Source organism: Lepus europaeus, chromosome 4 (assembly GCF_033115175.1).
Source record: "Lepus europaeus isolate LE1 chromosome 4, mLepTim1.pri, whole genome shotgun sequence".
Taxonomy (NCBI): Eukaryota; Metazoa; Chordata; class Mammalia; order Lagomorpha; family Leporidae; genus Lepus; species Lepus europaeus.
The window spans coordinates 10,092,671-10,107,792 of record NC_084830.1 but is presented as its reverse complement, the minus strand read 5'-3'; the positions used below and the strand labels follow the sequence as shown (position 1 = coordinate 10,107,792).

The following is a 15,122-nucleotide window of genomic DNA, read 5'->3' as shown; positions in this document are numbered from 1 at the left end:
ATATCTTTATGTGCCATCAAATGGGTATTATGTGAGATATCCAAGATTTGCTTGATAGGGACTAGAAGTATTTATTATAAATCTTCTGAGTGCCAGGTCCCAAACAACCCTGGTCAAGATATACCACAACACTACTATCAAGAGATTTTAATCTAATGGAGAGAAAATGACACCATTCAAACAATAAATATTGAATATAACCTATCTCCCCTTAGAATATACATTCTATTAGAAAATGACAGGGCAGTGCTGTGGCATAGTAGGTAAAGCCGCTGCCTGCAGTGCTGGCATCCCACATGGGTGCCGGTTTGAGACTCGGCTGCTCCACTTCCAATCCAGCTCTCTACTATGGCCTGGGAAGGCAGCAGAAGATGGTCCAAGTGCTTGGGCCACTGCACTCATATGGGAGACCTGGGGAAGCTCCTGGCTCCTGGCTTCAGATTGGCACAGCTCTGGGTGTCACGGCCATCTGGGGTAATGAACCAGCAGATGAAAGACCTCTCTCTCTCTCTCTCTCTTTCTCATCTCTCTCTCTCTCTTTTTACCTCTCCTCTCTGTAAATCTGCCTTTCAAATAAATAAACCTCTTTAAAAAAAAAAAAGAAAATGACAGTGAATGAAAAAAACTACAGTAAGCCTTTTAGTACCAAGCATAGCAAATAGTAATTACTCAGTAAACATTAGATTTTGCTTTTACTCAAAAGCAGTGACACACAAGTCTTATTTAGTTGATCTTCCAGTAAGATATTTTCTGAGGGGATGGGACAAAGACACTAGAACATGAAGTTTAAATACTACATACAAAGCATAGAGCAAAATTCTGCTTAGATTCTTTACACATTATAAAATGCAGCTAGATATTTTAATAAACAAAACAATGCAAATTACTGAAAATAAATGCTTTGTCATAAAGCTACAGTTCTTTATGGTAGTGAAAACCCATAGAGAGGATGTATATGTTCTTACATATTCTAGCTAATTGACACTGAAATAATTGGTTCCATGCTCATTTAAGTAACTTTTTGTTACTTAATTTAAGTGACTATTTGGTTCACTTTTACCTTTTGCAATCTAATAATGATGATTAAAAAAAAGAACAAAAATACTTAAGAAAAACTGATAGAAATATCAGCTAAATAACATAAGTCTTCGAAGGAAAAATGTGTATAAATTTAGGTAGCTGACTGGTGAAACAGACTGAGTTCATTAGGGTATGAACAAAAAATTTCTCTCAAATCACTTCCTTTAAACCTGTTCTCTTGGAACTGTCTTCCTACACGTGAGCAGATCCAGCAGACCTATAGTCACTTTCAAGAACAGTCTCATCTCAGCTGACACTCATCTTCAGGTATGAAAACGCTGATGATTTAAATAAAGCTTCAACATTGTATCCAAACTCAGCCATTCCCTTCTCTCCTGACCCCTGTCCCTCCTAGTCCAGTTCAAGACTGGGCCACACAGGGGAAAGGGACCTCATCTACTCCTACCCTCATTGCTCATCTACCCCTCGCCCCTGTGTCCTGTGTCTCGTAGATCTCCTTGGATTCCTTCTGATTTCAGAATTCTGGGCCTGGGAGGACGGAAGGGGAGAAAGAGGTGAACATCTCTTATGTGACCACTGCTGTTATTGCCGCCTTCCCTGAAGCCAATGCCCAGACACCGACTTCCTCTGCTTGTGAACCTTGGTTGTTTGTGGAGATACTACATAGGAACCCTCCAAGTACACAGCTGCTCAGAAGGGTTGTCAACATCCTGGTTGTTCATTTTGTGACAACCCCTTAGATTCTGCCATTGACAATCTGCCCTACAACCCCTTATTGCTGCCACACTCTCTTTGGCTGCATCCCTTCAAGACAGCTCAAGCCCAGCTCCATCTACATCTGTACTTGGCCTCAAGATACCCGCAAATGCTTGCGATGTGAAACACTTGTAGTGTACGCTGTTTCCATGAATACACTCTTTCTTGATCCTTTTGCTCTAAGCTGCTCCCAACCACTTCCCATCTCTCCAATTCTCCAGGCTGGAAGCAGGCTGTCTAGTCCAGAGATGAGAGGCTCAGCTGCCCATGTGCAATCTCCAAAGCTCTGTCATGTTTCTCCTGCAGCGCTGGGAGGCAATAGCTCCCTAATCCTCCCCACCGAGTCAAAGACTCACTATTTCAAAGAGTACCTCCCAGAATGTCTAGGTTTCTGTCCTTATAGGCTAGATTGGTTAGAGTGGAGATGGCTGCAGGACCAGCCGTATGGTGGGGGAAGCAAGTAGGCACCCAGAGGAAACCCAACTCTAAGCTTCTAGTAAAATATAAGAAACAGATTATTTTAAACTTTTGTAACTTTCTATGAATCAAGAATAGCAAATGATCTCCAATACAGCTTTTGTGATAATTATAGCCCTGTTGCAACAAATAGGAAAAGCACAATAAGAAAAGGATATTATAGCATAAACTAATTTATGAACATAAGTTGAAATGTTATAAACAAAATTATTCACAAAATAAATGCAACAAGGCATCAACAAATACATCATGAGCAAAGTGATTCTATTCTGGAAATTCAAGGGTGGTTTAATATTAGAAATTCAAATGATATGATTCTACATATTAAGTCATGACTATCTCAATAGAGCCAGGGAAAGCATTTAATGAATATCTTTTTTTTTTTTTTTGGACAGGCAGAGTTGGACAGTGAGAGAGAGAGACAGAGAAAAAGGTCTTCCTTCTGTTGGTTCACCCCCTAAATGGCCACTACGGCCAGTGCGCTGTGTCGATCCAAAGCCAGGAGCCAGGTGCTTCCTCCTGGTCTCCCATGTGGGTCCAGGGCCCAAACACTTGGGCCATGCTCTACTGCCTTCCTGGGCCACAGCAGAGAGCTGAACTGGAAGAGGAGCAACCAGGACAGAATCCGGCACCCCAACCGGGACTAGAACCTGGTGTGCCAGAGCCGCAGGCGGAAGATTAGCCTAGTGAGCCACGGCGCTGGCCTCATTTAATAAATATCTAATATAAAGGTGCGTCAACTGAGAATAGAAGGAAACTTACTTAACATTACCAAAACCCATGGCAAACATTATACTTAATGTTGAGGAATTAGGGTCATTGTTCTGAAAGTCAGGCCCATGGTACAGATGCCCACTCTTACTGCTGCCGTTCTTCCCCTATATTGGAGGTTTTGTAGGCACCACAAAGAAAATAAAGAGGATTGGAAGATTTTAAAGTTGCAGTTTACAAATAATATATAGAATATTGCAATTTTTTTCAAAAAGTCAGTACAATTGCTTAATACAACAGCAGTACACAGAAATCATGTGTCTCTTAAGAAGCAATTTTATGTCTGTTTCTCATATTCTTGAAGGTGTTAGGAATACATCTAATACAAGATGGTACAAGGGATTTATAGGGAAAATTACAAACTTGGTTGAAGGACTCAGAAGAAAAATAAAATAAACACAGAAAGGGCTATTCCCAAGTCCAGCAAGGAGAGTCACTGTCAGGAAGATGTCAACTTTCCCCCAGACAAGTTCAACCAAATTCCACTGGGGACTTTCAGCGAGTTCCATTAGCACACTCAACAATTCTGAGGTGGACATTTAGCCTAGTGGTTAAAACACGGGTGTGCCCTATTGAAGTACCAGGGTTCAATACCCAGCTCTGGCTCTTCACTCCACCTTTCTGCTAGTGCAAAGTCTAGGAGGCAGGTGATGGCTCAAGGAGTTCCTGCCACACACTTGGGGAAAACCAGATTGGGTTTCTGGCTCCTGGCTTTGGCCCTGGCCCATCTCCAGCTGTCACAGGCATGTAGGGAGTAACCAAGATGGACACTGTCTCTCCATATATCTGTCTCTCCCTCTGACTCTCTCTGGCTCTCTGCCTCTCAAATAGATAGAAAAAAGTTCAAAAAATTTAAATATTCAAAGCAAACATACAATCATTATTTATTAAAATTAGGTGGTAGAACTACAGCTGCATATTTTAACATTTACGTGTACCTGAAATAGTGTATGATTATTATTTTTTTTTAATTTTATGAGATTCTGTGATCTACGTATTTAAAGCTGTCACAGCATGGAATCAAATCAGTTGACTAGTTGCAATTCTCTTAAAGGAGCACTGAAAATTCAGATTTGTAAAAAAAAAGGAGGGGTTAGTAATCATTAAAAACTTACTCATTATCTAACTCACAAAACAGAATGCTTTCATGATGTAATTAGAATTACCCAATTTATAATCCTGTGATCTGTATGTAGCTTTTCTAAAATATTCCCACTTTATAAATCAAAATACACCTCTTTAATTCATCTTTCCTGTGCATCTTTGATAGAGATTTTTCTGAGGATAATTTTAGATGCAATTTAAGAGTTGCTGGTATGGAGAGGCACTGTTTTCTAAGGGAAGAAAATTTCACAGTATTATCGCAAACAATACGATGCTTCTACCCTACCTGCCCTCCCAATTCACATCATATCTTATTCTTCAAATCAATCTTCTGGAAAATAAGTGACACCCTGAAGACCTCAGGAAGGGAACTTAGTTTGCTGTTTTTCCCAGGAGTTAACTGGAACGTCAGCACTAACGGGTTACATACAGTGGGGTACTGATGTCGGTGCACCATTGTCCATCAAAGCCTGGAGCACTTCTCTTGTCTACACTTCCATGCTCCTCTTGAAGTTTCTTCTGAGCCTCTTCTCTCTCTTTGGCTCGTTTGAGGCAGTAAGCTTTTTCTTGTTCTCTGATTTGTTGTTCAGTTACTGGGTAGTTCTGCAATGCCTGAATCCTTTCTGAACGTTCTATTTCTTTACCATCCAGCCACTTGAATGAAAAGCAAAAAAATCATAGTACAGTTACTCACATGTAGCAGTGTGTATCAGCTCCAATTTATTTTTGTTGCAGTATTTAGAATTTAGAAACAATAATACAACAATATTAGTGATTTATAATTAAACCAAAGTAATTAATAGGAAATATCAGAAACATTGATTTAAATTGATATTTATTTCAATCAACAGTTTATAAAATGCCTTTACTGGTAATAATAATAATAAGTAGGCTTTGTGTAAAAGCCAATAATTATAGACAAACTTTCAAAGTACCTTGTATTACTTTTTTTTTTTTAAGATTTATTTGTTTATTTGAAAGAGCTACACAGAGAGAGAAGGAGAGGCAGAGAGAGAGGTCTTCCATCCGCTGGTTACTCCCCAGTTGTCTGCAACTGCCAGAACTGCACCCAAAGCCAGGAGCCAGGAGCTTCCTCCAGGTCTCCCACATGGGTGCAGGGGCCCAAAGACTTGGGCCATCTTCTACTGCTTTCCCAGGCCACAGCAGAGGGCTGATCAGAAGTGGAGCAGCCCTGGCTCAACCGGCGCCCATATGGGATGCCGGCACTGCAGGTGGCGGCTTTACCCACTATGCCACAGCACTGGCCCCACTTGTATTACTTTTATAAATGTTCCCTCTACCAAGAATTTCAATGCTGAAGTCAAAGCATGGTTCCAAAGTGTGACAATAACACTTCCCAAATGCTCTCTATAAAAAGGGCAGAAAGTTGACCTGCACCCTTTCCTTGGCCCTGTCCCGTGGTGCTAGGAAACCAGGCACTCAGAGCCCACCAGACGACTACTGCATCCCAAGCATGCTCATCATCCCATCAAAGCTGTCAATTTAAGATACCTACTGGCTGGCACCGTGGCTCAACAGGCTAATCCTCCACCTTGAGGCGCCGGCACACTGGGTCCTAGTCCCGGTCGGGGCTCCAGATTCTGTCCTGGTTGCCCCTCTTCCAGGCCAGCTCTCTGCTGTGGCCAGGGAGTGCAGTGGAGGATGGCCCAAGTGCTTGGGCCCTGCACCCCATGGGAGACCAGGAGAAGCACCTGGCTCCTGCCTTCGGATCAGCGCGGTGCACCGGCCACGACAGCCATTGGACGGTGAACCAATGGCAAAGGAAGACCTTTCTCTCTGTCTCTCTCTCTCACTGTCCACTCCTGGAAGAGGGGCAACCAGGACAGAATCCAGCACCCTGAACGGGACTAGAATCCGATGTGCCGGTGCGGCAGGTGGAGGATTAGCCTATTGAGCCACAGCACCAGCCATGTCCACATTTTTACCTCCATGGATGTAACCTTACATGGCAAGAAGGATTTTGCAGCTGTGATTTAAGTTAAGGGTCTGGGATGAACAGAGAAGATGGTCCTTACATAGCTCACCAGTAAAAGAGGCAGAAGTGGCAGGGTAAGGATAGGGAAGAGATGTAAAGATGCTACACTGCTGGCTTTGAAGATGAGGAAGAGACCACTAGCCCAGAAATGCAGGAACCTTCTAGAAGCTGAACAAAGAGAGGAAAAGGATTTCTCCCAGAGTTTCCAGAAGGAATAGACCCACTAACACCTGGACTTCAGCCCAATGAAGCCATTTCAGACTTCTGACCTCTACAACTACAAGACAGTAAATATGTATTGCTTTAAGATACAAGTTTGTGTTAATTTGTTACAACAGCAAAAAGCAAAGGCTAAAATAAAAGTAAAAACACATATACAATTTAGTAAAATTATATTTTAAAAACTATCAGGAGAAGACTCGGAAAAATGGTGGATTAGGGAGCAGCATGCTTCACAGGGCTAGGAAGAAACAGTGCAGAGAATAGCGTAGCAGGTACATGCTCAGAAGTGGAGAAAAAACCACCCAGGAAGCCCCGCAGTAGGAGGGGATACAGCTTGAATGTGCATGGTGAGTGCTAACACAAACCCTGAAAACCTGAGAACTTGAGTCACGGACAGTCAGAACCGAAGCTCTGTTGAGATGGGGGAAGTCGGTCTGCACCAATCTTTGGGAGTATTGAACCAGAGAGCAAGGCGTGGGTCTGGACTGGAGCCTGGGGAGCTGGTGGTTGCTGGTGGTTGCCTGTGGTCCTAGTGGAAGTGGAGAGGGGCAGTTGATTCAAACCAATATCTCCAAAACAGAATGCACGAGCTGGCTGAGAGAGGGTGGGCGCCATTTTAAAACAGGACTACGACTAGGGAAGCCTGTAGCTCACTGAGTCAGGACACTTGAATGCAGCACTGGCAGCAAAGGCCGGCAGGCATTAAGCCAGTGGCTCTAGTGTGCGGGTGTGATCTAGGGCAACGAAGGGTAGGAATGGTCCATGGCCCCCACTGCCTCAGAGCTCGGCGGGAAGGTGGCTGGGCACCTACGAGAGGAGCTCCCACACCAACAGCACCCTCTGATCTAGGTGTCTCTGGGAGCCTTATGTGCTGAGACCTTGAGGCCTCTGTGGCTACATGAAAAGGCATAGGGCTTATCTGGGATTGGAGCTACCACACCCAACTTGGGTGTTACCCTAGAAACTCACCCCAACCTAGAGCATTGACCAGAGCCCCCTGGACACACCCTCTACACACCTCCTGGTAGTCTCTGAAAGGGCAGACATTGCATGAAGCCAAAGAAGCATAACCCCAAAGATAAAAACCAACAGAAGAAAAAAAAAATCAACTCCACAAATGCCAAAACATACGAGCCAAAATTCAAGAAAGAATAAGGAAGTAGCCATGACCCCCACAGAGGAACACAACATTGCAATATTAGAATGTGAAGAGGAAGAGACCGAAGAAATGCCGGAAGTGGAATTTAGAAAAAATCATAGGGTTACTCAAAAAAAATCAGAAGCAAATTCATGAACTAAAGAAAACCATACATGATATGAATGAAAATTTTTCCCAGGAAATTGAGACTATAAAGAGAAATCAAAATGGAATTTTAGAGATGAAGAATTCAATGAGGCAAATAAAAAAATGTGGTGGAAAGTCTTAACAGCAGACTTGATGAGGTAGAAGGAAGAATATCTGAAGTAGAAGACAAATCTATGGAAAGCTTAGAGTCAAACAAAAAACAACAACAACAACAACAAAAAAAACAAGAAAATACAAAACTTAAAAACAGTGTTGCAGGGGCCAGTGCTGTGGCACAATAAATTAATCCTCCATCTGCAGCACCAGCATCCCATATAAGCGCTAGTTCTAGTCCCAGCTGCTCCTCTTCTAATATAGCTCTCTGTTATGGCCTGGAAAGCAATGGAAGATGGCACAAGTGCTTGGATCCCTGCACCTGCATGGGAGACCTGCAAGAAGCTCCTGGCTCTTGGTTTTCAATGGGTCCAGCTCTGGCAATTGCAGCCAATTGGGGAGTAAACCAGTGGATGGAAGACTTTTCCCTCTGTCTCTAAGTCTACCTCTCAAATAAATCAATAAAATCTTTAAAAAAAAAAGTGTTGAAGATCTATGGGATAATATCAAACAACCCAACATACAGATCTTAGGAGTTCCTGAAGAAGTAGAAGGAGCAAAGGGAATAGAAAGCCTATTTAGTGAAATAATTACAGAAAACTTCCCTAATTTGGAGAAAGAAATGGATGTTCAAGTAGAAGAAGCACACAGGACTCCTAACAGACATGATCAGAAAAGATCTCAACATGACATATCATAGTCAAACTTTCCATAGTAAAACATAAAGAAAAGATTCTAAAAGGAGCACAAGAGAAATACCAGATTACTTTCAGAGAGGCTCCAATTAGACTCACAACTGACTCCTCATCAGAATCCCTATAGGCTAGAAGGGAATGGTGAGATATAGTCCAAGTCTTAAAAGAAAAAAACTGTCAACCCAGAATACTTCACCTCACAAAGCTTGCATTTATGAGGGAAGGTGAAATAAGACCTTCCATAAGAAACATAAATTGAAAGAATTTGTTGACACTCATCCAGCCTTACAGAAGATGCTGAAGAATGTGCTACACACAGAAACATGGTCATCACTGTGAAAGAATGAGAAGGCAGAAGAGCCACTAGTGAAAATGCAAAAGAAATCCTAAGTAAACAATAGGAATATTTATGGAAAAATGGCAGGGCCACGTCAGTACTTATCAACAGTCACCTTGATATAAATGACCTCAGTTCTCCAGTTAAAAGACACAGACTGGCTGAATGGATTGAAAACAACATCCATCTATTTGCTGCTTACAAAAAACACATCTCACCAACAAAGATACACACAGACTGAAAGTGAAAGGATGGAAAAAGATATCCCATGCTAACAGAAACCAAAAAAGAGCTGGTGTTGCCATCCTAATATTACAAAAAAAAATAGACTTCAATATAACAACTGTTAAAAGAGTTGAAGAAGGGCACTATTTAAAGAGGAAGGGATCAATCCAACAGGAAGATGTGACTATAATAAACATATATGCACCCAATTACAGGGCACCTGTGTACTTAAAAATGTTAATAGACCAAAAGGGAGACATAGACTCCAATACTATGGTAATGGGGATTTCACTGCTCCACTTTCAGCAATGGACAGATCACCCAGACAGAAAATCAGCAAGGAAACAACAGAGTTAATTGACACTATAAACCAAATGGACCTAACAGATATCTATGGAACCTTTTACCCCACAGAGGCAGAATACACATTCCTTTCATCAGTGTATAGAACATTCTCTAGGACAGTCCATATGCTAGGCCACAAAGCGAGTCTCAGGAAATTCAAAAACATTGAAATCATTCCATGCATCTTCTCAGACCACAATGCAATAAAGCTTGAAATCAACAACTTAAGAATCTCTAGAACATACGTAAACACGGGGAGACTAAAAAACATGCTCCTGAATGAACAGTAAGTCACTGAAGAAATTAAAAGAGAAATAAAAAAACTTCTGGAAACAAATGAATATGACAATACATCATATCAAAATCTATGGGATATAGCAGAAACAGTTTTAAGAGGGAAGTTCATATCAATTAGAGTACCAAAGGTACCAAATAAATGAGCTATCAGTGCATCTCAAGGACCTAGAATATCAACAACAAACCAAATCCAAAACTAGTAGGAGGAAAGAAATAATTAAAATTAGAGAAGAAATAAACAAAATTAAAATATAAAAAATCAGTGAAATGAAAAGCTGATTTTTTGAAAAACAAACAAATTGATACATCATTGGTGCAAATAACAAAATAAAAGAAGGAAAAGACCCAAATCAAAAAAACCAGAGATGAAAAAGGAAATATAACAACAGACAGCACAGAAATAAAAAGAATCATCAGCAATTATTATAAAGAGCTGTATACTGGGCCGGCGCCGTAGCTCACTAGGCTAATCCTCCGCCTTGCAGCGCTGGCACACCAGGTTCTAGTCCCGGTCGGGGCACTGATCCTGTCCCGGTTGCCCCTCTTCCAGGCCAGCTCTCTGCTGTGGCCAGGGAGTGCAGTGGAGGATGGCCCAAGTCCTTGGGCCCTGCACCCCATGGGAGACCAGGAGAAGCACCTGGCTCCTGCCATCGGATCAGCGCGGTGTGTCGGCCGCAGTGCGCCTACCGCGGCGGCCATTGGAGGGTAAACCAACGGCAAAAGGAAGACCTTTCTCTCTGTCTCTCTCTCATTGTCCACTCTGTCTGAAAAAAAAAAAAAAAAAACCAAAGAGCTCTATACCAATAAAATGGGAAACCTAGAAGAAATGGATAGATTCCTAGAAAGATGTGATCTACCAAAATTAAGTCATAAAGATATAGAAAACTTGAACAGACCAATAACCAAGACAAAGATCGAATCAGTAATAAAGATTCTAACAACAAAGAAAAGCTGAGGATCATACAGCTTCATTGCTGAATTCTACCACACATTTAAAGAAGAACTAATTCCAATTCTTCTCAAGCTATTCAAAATAATTGAAAAGGAGGGAATCCTCCCACACTCCATCTACGAAGCCTGCATCACCTTAATACCTAGACCTGGAAAAGATGCAACAGAGAAACAGAACTATAAACCAAAATCCCTGGTGAATGTAGATACAAAAATCCTCAACAAAATATTAGCTAATAAAATCCAACAACACATCAGAAAGATCATCTACCCTGACAAAATGGGATTTATTCTCTGAATGCAGGGATGGTTCAACATTTGTAAATCAATCAATGTGATACACCACAGTAACAAACTGAAGAACAAAAACCATATAATTTTCTCAGTAGATGCAGAGAAAGCATTTGATAAAATACAACATCATTTCATGATGAAAACCAAAAGGAAAATGGGTATAGAGGGAACATTCCTCAACACAATCAAGGCAACTTATGACAAACCCATGACAAGCATCCTATTGAACACAGAAAAGCTGGAAGCATTCCCCCTAAGATCTGGAACCAGACAAGGATGCTCATTCTCACCACTGCTATTTAATATAGTCCTGGAAGTTTTAGCTAGAGTCATTAGGCAAGAAATAGAAATAAAAAGGATACAAATTAGAAAAGAGGAACTCAAACTATCCTTATTTGCAGATGACATGATCCAATATATGGGAGATTCAAAAAACTCCACTGAGAGACTATTGGAACTCATAAATGAGTTTGGTAAAGTGCCTGGATATAAAACCAACACAGAAAAATCAATAGCTTTTGTATACACCATGGCTGAGAATGAACTTGTAAGATCAGTACCATTCACAATAGCTCCAAAAAGAATCAAATACCTTGGAATAAATTTAACCAAGGGTGTCAAAGATCTCTATGATGAATATTACAAAACACTAAAGAAAGAAATAGAAGACAACATTAAAAATAGAAAAAAGTCCATGTTCATGGATTTGAAGAATCAGCATCATCAAAATGTCCATAGTACTGAAAGCAATTTAGAGATTCAATGTGATCCCAATCAAAACACCAATGACATTCTTCACAGATCTAGAAAAACAATGCTGAAATTCATATGGAAACACAAGAGACCCCAAATAGCTAAAGCAATCTTATGCAAAAAAAAAAAAAATCAAAGCTGGGGGCATCATGATACCTGATTTCAAGACATACTACAGGGCAGTTACAATCAAAACAGCATGGTACTGGCACAAAAACAGACTTACAAGGAGCGGCAAGATGGCGGAATAGTCAGGGAGCACATTGATAGTTCAGCAAGACACACAGGTTAATAAAAGTGGAGATACTGCAGGGTCAAGGAAGAGTAGGGGATGAAACAGCAGAGGAAACTCTTTCGGAACTAGTGATTCACAGTGGACCTGCGTGGAGAGCGTGGGAGCCCAAGTTCGGGACACCAGCGGCAGACTCAACACACCAGCGCTGGAACGCGAGGTGAGCCGAACCTCAATAGCCCGAGACACCAGTGGGCAAGCGGAAAGAGGAGGCTAGAGGGAACGAGGCTTGAAACTCCGTGGGGAAAAATTCACCAGGCTAACTAGAAGAGAGAGAGGAAAAAAATAAAAAAAGTGACTGATACGGACACGAGTTTCTCTCTCTCCGCTCACCCCTCAAAGGCGAGCAAGACAAAGTGCAGGCGCCATTTTGGACATACGTCATAAGCAGGGCGATCTCAGGTCTGCACTGGCCCTGAGCCTAGCAGAAAAACCTGACTCTGGGGGGAGGGGTGAAATAACAGGAGATCAGGATCTAACTTGGCAATCCAGTGGGAGACTGCAGGAGAATTGGAGCCCACACTGAGGGCAGCAGAGATTCCCTGTGTGGTCCTTGGGAAAGAGCTTCCGATCTCTGGCTCCTGTGGGTATATCATTTGCCTGCTAACTACCTCCAATTACGTTCAGCTGTGCGGAATTACTTCCCTTTTGAATCAAAAAAAAAAAAAAAGAGAGAGAGAGATTTACCATGCCTAACCTGGGCTTGTCATCTTTCACACACCCTCAACCCTGAGGAACCAAACCCAGCTCTCAGTCCACACTTATCTCAAGCCTCCAAGGCTCCACTGAAAGCAGACAGTCCACTTAATCTAGAGCCATAGTGTAACAAGAAAAAACACCACCGTGAAGAAACCAAATATCTCCAACATGCCATACAACAAACGCAAAAACCGAGGTAACAAGAACAAGGAAGACACTATGACGCCCCCAAATGAAAAAGACACCCCAATTCAAGATTATGAAGATGATGAGATAGAAGAAATGCAAGAAGTGGATCTCAAAAAATTGATAAGAACATTAAGAAGTTCTCAAAAACAAATTCTTGAACTACAGAAATCCTTAATGGACAAGATAGAAAATCTCTCTCGTGAAAATGAAATATTAAGGAGGAATCAAAATGAAATGAAACAACTAGTAGAACATGAAACTATGATAGTGACAAAAAACCACAATGAAATGAAGAACTCAATAGATCAAATGATAAACACATTAGAGCCTTAAAAACAGAATGGGTGAAGCAGAAGAGAGAATATCAGACTTAGAAGACAGAGAACAGGAAAGGAAACAGGCAAACCAAAGAAAAGAAGAAGAAATTAGAAATCTAAAAAATATTGTCGGGAATCTACAGGATACTATTAAAAAACCCAACATTCAGGTTCTAGGAGTTCCTGAAGGCATGGAGAGGAAGAAAGGATTAGAAGGCATTTTCAGTGAGATACTAGCAGAAAATTTCCCAGGTTTGGAGAAGGACAGAGGCATCTTAGTACAGGAAGCTTACAGAACCCCTAATAAACATGACCAAAAGAGATCCTCACCACGACACATTGTAATCAAACTCACCACAGTGAAACATAAAGAAAAGATTCTAAAAGGTGCAAGAGAGAAACGTCAGATTACTCTCAGAGGATCTCCAATTAGACTCACAGCAGACTTCTCATCAGAAACCCTACAAGCTAGAAGGGAATGGCGAGATATAGCCCAGGTACTAAGAGAGAAAAACTGCCAGCCCAGAATATTATATCCAGCAAAGCTCTCATTTGTGAATGAAGGTGAAATTAAGACTTTTCATAGCAAACAGAAACTGAAAGAATTTGTCGCCACTCATCCTGCCCTGCAAAAGATGCTTAAAGATGTGTTACACACAGAAACACAGAAACATGGTCACCAATATGAAAGAAGGTAAAGGAAGGAAACCTCACAGCAAAAGATCACAGGAAGCTCAATTTCTCTTTGACATAGAATTAAACTCTGATGCTCTGTTAAAGCAATAGGTTAAAGTAATCTAAAAACAAAAAGCAATTCAAATCAATTGGCAATCTACAAAAAGAGTTAAAGATTTTAAAAGCTATTATTAAAATTGCTATATTGGTCTATTATGCTATGTTATATTGTGTACACATTGTATGTCCACATAGGAAATTTTATTAAGAGTTTTATTTTAAATGGCTTATAGATAAGATTGTCCATAAATTTAAGCTGCTAAAATCAATCAAAGATACATTTTAATTTGTGTGACCTGAATCTGTGTATCATGTTTTAAACTTGTTGGTAGAAAGAAACTAAAAACATTTTATATGGTTGTGCTTAAGTTTACTGGTTAAACAAACTACACCATGTTAGATATTTAAGAGGTGTTTTCGAATACATGATTCTTAAAATTTATAGAAGACATTGGACCTTCTGGTAAATGTTTTTTTAAGTTGTTATCTAATGGTTGAAACGGTTTGCTAAGTATTCATGTAATATTGCTATTGTCAGCAAGCGATCTAGGACTTGCTCCCTCATTTCTCTATTCTAAGCCCAACTTGTTCTTTCATTTCTCTATTCTCTTCAAGATAGGAAACTAATTCTATTATGAAAGAATCTGTAGGACGCACAATTTAATCTTTAGACCTTATAAAAGAGATGGCTAACATTTTTCTGTAATAGCATAGCCAAAATAAGAACTTAAATAATAATCTCATAGCTAGATTCACTTCGCCATCAGCGAAGTATACAGTAAGTAGAAAAAACCTCCCTTTCAGACCAAAGGGAAAGAAAGTTTTTAAGTGAGAATATAATTTTCCTCATGGGCATTGTCTACCTTAGAAAAACTACTACAGAACATGCCTGTGACTATAGACTTGTAGTTCAGGCCACCGAAGATTAGAGATGGGACATGGGCACTCCCTTGACTTGCATCCTCTGGTCTGCTTTAACACAAACCAGGAGGAAAAGAAAGCTGGGAATCAGAAGCAATGGGTGGCAGGCCTATTAATGGCTGATCTGTACAGTGATCTGCCCTCAAGGAGACCCAACAGGCCAGTCTACTGCAGTGGCTTTCAATGTGGTAAGCCTGGGCTTCAGCAGAAGTCAGCTTGTGAAGAGCCCTGGCAGCTCTGCCAAGAGTTGGATCACTGGAAATGGACCTGCCCTGGAGTCGAAGGATGCCCAGGTCAGAGCCACAG

General features: G+C 41.0%; 1 protein-coding gene across 1 annotated transcript in view; it reads right to left on the bottom strand.

Annotated features, from left to right (window-relative positions):
• DNAAF11 (dynein axonemal assembly factor 11) overlaps positions 1 to 15,122 on the bottom strand; it is a 113,461-nt gene that overhangs the window by 50,763 nt on the left and 47,576 nt on the right. Inside the window, exon 5 of the mRNA XM_062189450.1 lies at positions 4,580 to 4,803. Within this exon, the coding sequence (XP_062045434.1) occupies positions 4,580 to 4,803 (224 nt within the window). The remainder of the gene's footprint in view (positions 1 to 4,579; positions 4,804 to 15,122) is intronic.